General features: G+C 34.7%; 1 protein-coding gene across 1 annotated transcript in view; it reads right to left on the bottom strand.

The window, feature by feature from the left end:
- Positions 1-4,640, bottom strand: part of LOC106471974 (putative ATP-dependent RNA helicase TDRD9) — a gene marked incomplete at its 3' end in the record, with an annotated part of 79,133 nt that overhangs the window by 72,018 nt on the left and 2,475 nt on the right. The window contains exon 2 of the mRNA XM_022400583.1: positions 2,630-2,851. Coding sequence (XP_022256291.1) covers positions 2,630-2,851 — 222 coding nt within the window. The remainder of the gene's footprint in view (positions 1-2,629; positions 2,852-4,640) is intronic.

Here is a 4,640-nt window from a genome sequence, read left to right as displayed (position 1 = left end):
ACAATATGCCTAGAACTCAAGGTTCTCTTGAATTGTCAGATTTTGTTAGAGGAAGGATAGCTGGTCAAGCAGATGGTGAAATAAGTCAGTGGCAAATTTTACAGAATTTGGGAATCTCTCTTTCGACAGTCAACAGAATCATCATGCAGTTCAGGAAACACGGCAAGGAAACAACTGAGCAGCGTCCGGGTCGTCCTGGTCCATCGGAGAGGACAAAAAGGGCTGTCAAGAGAAGCATCGAAATGGAACCCAGATTAATGACTGCAGAAATGGCCAATGTTGGTGGGAAGAGCCCGAAATCTGTTCAACGGATTCTCCGCAGATTGGGTTATCGTTGCAGAGCAGCTAGACAGAAGCCCTTATTAAGACCTGCCAACATAGTTAGACGAAAGAAGTGGGCAAGTGATATGATGACCAAGCCTCTGGACTTTTGGAAGACCGTATTGTTCTCAGACGAATCAAGATTCACTCAATCTTTGGACAGTGGAAGAATATGGGTCTGGAGAATGCCTCACTAAGAGTTTTGGCTTAACAGATTGCAGCCAACTGTGAAACATGGTGGTTTCAGCATGATGGTTTAGGGAGCTGTTTGGGTTGGTGGGAGATCGAGTTTAGTGGAGTGCATTGGCAACACAAATTTTGCGAAATACGTCGAAATATTGGAGGAAGGACTCTTGCCACTTTATTCCTTGGGTTTTGTGGACAAGAACACAACGTTGTTCCAGGAAGATGGAGCACCATGTCACACTGCTAGAAACACCCAAAAGTGGCAGGAAGAAGATGGTATCCAGAAGTTGCCCTGGCTGAGCCAATCTCCTGACACGAACCCCATCGAAAACCTCTGGGCCATACTCGACCGGCAAGTCAAGAAACAACAAAAAAAACCAAATTCGAAGAGCGATCTACTCCAAGTTTTGAAGTAAGAATAGGCGAAAATCCCACAATCTAAAATTGACGAGATGATTCTCACGATTCCCCAAAGGATCAACAAACTCTACGAAGGGAAGGGAAGATCTACTAGATATTAACTAAATTATAAATATGTCAATTGATGTGAATATGACTGAAAAATTTCATTTTTTCTGAAAAGGTGGTGTCTATTTACTTGTGACTACACTGTGTATACAATGTTAATTTACTAATAACCAACATTCACTCTGATCATTTTAAACACTGAATGTATACAATGTTAATTCATTAATAACCAATATTCAGTGAGTTCATTTTAAACAGTTTGCATGTATTCAATGTTAATTAACCAATAACCAACATTCATTCTGTTAATTTTAAACAGTTAGCATGTATACAATGTTAATTCATTAATATTCAACATTCACTTTATTCATTTTAAACAATGAGCATGTATACAATGTTAATTCATTAATATCCAACATTAACACTGTTCATCTCAAACAGTTAGTATGTATACAATGTTAATTCACCAATAACCAACATTCACACTGTTCATTTTAAACAGTGAGCACATATATAGAATGTTAATTCACTAATAACCAACATTCACACTGTTCATTTTAAACAGTTAGCATGTATACAATGTTAATTCAACAATAACATACATTCATTATGTTAATTTTAAACAGTCAACACGTATATACACATATATACCTTTAGCCCATCTACTGCACACTAATAGCAATCAAGAATCTCTAGCCAATCTAGTGCACACTAATAGTAATCAAGAACATCTAGCCCATCTAGTGCACACTAACAGTAATCAAGAACCTCTAGCCCATCCAGTGCACACTAATAGTAATGAAGAACCTTTGGCCCATCTACTGCACACTAATTGTAATCAAGAACCTTTGGCCCATCTACTGCACACTAATTGTAATCAAGAATCTGTAGCCCATCTACTGCACACTGATGGTAATGAAGAACATTTAGCCCATCTACTGCACACTGATGGTAATGAAGAACATTTAGCCCATCTACTGCACACTAATAGTAATGAAGAACCTTTAGCCCATCTACTGCACACTAATAGCAATCAAGAATCTCTAACCCATCTAGTACACACTAATAGTAATCAAGAACCTCTAGCCCATCTAGTGCACACTAATAGTAATCAAGAATCTCTAGCCCCTCTAGTGCACACTAATAGTAATCAAGAACCTCTAGCCCATCTAGTGCACACTAATAGTAATCAAGAACCTCTGGCCCATCTAGTGAACACTAATTGTAATCAAGAATCTGTAGCCCATCTAGTGAACACTAATAGTAATCAAGAACCTCTGGCCCATCTAGTGCACACTAATAGTAATCAAGAATCTGTAGCCCATCTAGTGCACACTAATAGTAATCAAGAACCTCTGGCCCATCTAGTGCACACTAATAGTAATCAAGAACCTCTGGCCCATCCAGTGAACACTAATAGTAATCAAGAACCTCTGGCCCATCTAGTGAACACTAATAGTAATCAAGAATCTGTAGCCCATCTACTGCACACTAACTGTAATCAAGAACCTCTGGCCCATCTAGTGCACACTAACTGTAATCAAGAACCTCTGGCACATCTAGTGAACACTAATAGTAATCAAGAACCTGTGGCCCATCTAGTGCACACTATGAGTAAACTTTATTATATAGTGTTAATTCTAATAACTTATACCTGATAGCCACATATAGATCCTAACTCCCAATTACGTTCCTGACAAACTCTGCGAGCAATGGATGTGGCAGCTATCTTACGTGGCTGAGTTACAACAATGCTACAGTGACGTCCTTTTTCAGCACAATGGTCAAGAATATACTGGGGTACCTGTGTAGTTTTCCCACAGCCTGTACTACCTTGGATAATGACAACCTGGTGGACATCTATCAGTTCCACTATCTAAAATGAAAGATGTGTTTGGAAACAATACAATTTATGTTTAGTAAAAGTTACTGCTTTGATCCACGTGATATATACTAAAAGACTAATAAATACATTTTTTCAATAAATATTTATTTTCCATCCTTAAATTATCACTCAAGTTTGAATAATTTTTATTCTAACAACTATAATGTTTTGTGTTTACATAAATTATCTATATTAACTGTGGCACAAGATTATACATTTAAATCCATACATCATTAGCTAGACCTTATACTTTGAAACTATGTACAATGTCAAAAATGGTAGCTTTAATTCCCCAGTGCAGTTCTTTGGTTTAAAACTGAAACAGAATGAAAGTATCATTATAAAAATATAAATGTAATTATAGATTAAAAGCTCAAAAATATCAACCTGAGATAATGTTCCAAAAAGTATACGTTAAACAGAGGTACAAACCTAGGTCAAATACATGTTAAACACAGATAAAAATCTGGGTCAAATACATGTTAAACACAGATAAAAATCTGGGTCAAATACATGTTAAACACAGATAAAAATCTGGGTCAAATACATGTTAAACACAGATAAAAATCTGGGTCAAATACACATTAAACACAGATAAAAATCTGGGTCAAATACATGTTAAACACAGGTACAAATCTAGATCAAAAATAACATTTAAATCTACTTGTTTGACAGATATACACTAAAAAAATTTCAAATACAGAATGCATTTAAACAGATGAAAATACAATAATGAAAATCTCAAACAAAAACAAGATTCAACAAATGTTAACAAAAAATACAATAATCAAAATTGAAACTAAACAATGCGTTTAACATCATAAACAGATAAAGTAGTTAAACCCTTGACAATCAGATAGGAATCAGAATCTGAACCAAAACCTGTTTCTAACATAAAACAAAGACAAAAACACATTATTGAGAATTTTACATAAATACTAGTGAACTACATATGAATCTCAACCAAGAACTGTGTTTCTAACATCAAACAAACAGACAGATACAATATTTACAATTTTAGATAAACACTAGTTAACTACATATGAATCTCAACCAAGAACTGTGTTTCTAACATCAAACAGACAGATACGTTATTTATAATCTTAGATAAACACTATTTAACTACATATGAATCTCAACCAAGAACTGTGTTTCTAACATCAAACAAACAGACAGATACATTATTTATAATCTTAGATAAACACTATTTAACTACATATGAATCTCAACCAAGAACTGTGTTTCTAACATCAAACAAACAGACAGATACATTATTTACAATCTTAGATAAACACTATTTAACTACATATGAATCTCAACCAAGAACTGTGTTTCTAACATCAAACAAACAGACAGATACAATATTTACAATCTTAGATAAACACTAGTTAACTACATATGAATCCCAACCAAGAACTGTGTTTCTCACATAAAACAACGACAAAAACACATTGTTGAGAATCTTACATAAATACTAGTTAACTACATATGAATCTCAACCAAGAACTGTGTTTCTAACATCAAACAAACAGATACAATATTTACAATCTTGGCCAAACACTAATTAACTATCAAGTCGTTAAAAAATTAATATCACGTTTTGGAACATTTTCATTAACCACTCCTCAAAACACGTACATCACATACAATACTTAAACAAACCACCTAAACGTCACGTTAGTGTAGCCTATACAATGTGTAAAGTTTAGTATACTCTAATCCCTTATAGTGATGGCACATGACGAGACACACACATTCCACATGTAATGCTGTTTGAATA

The sequence above is a fragment of the Limulus polyphemus genome, unplaced genomic scaffold, assembly GCF_000517525.1.
Source record: "Limulus polyphemus unplaced genomic scaffold, Limulus_polyphemus-2.1.2 Scaffold4997, whole genome shotgun sequence".
Taxonomy (NCBI): Eukaryota; Metazoa; Arthropoda; class Merostomata; order Xiphosura; family Limulidae; genus Limulus; species Limulus polyphemus.
This window is presented reverse-complemented; position numbering and strand designations above follow the sequence as displayed.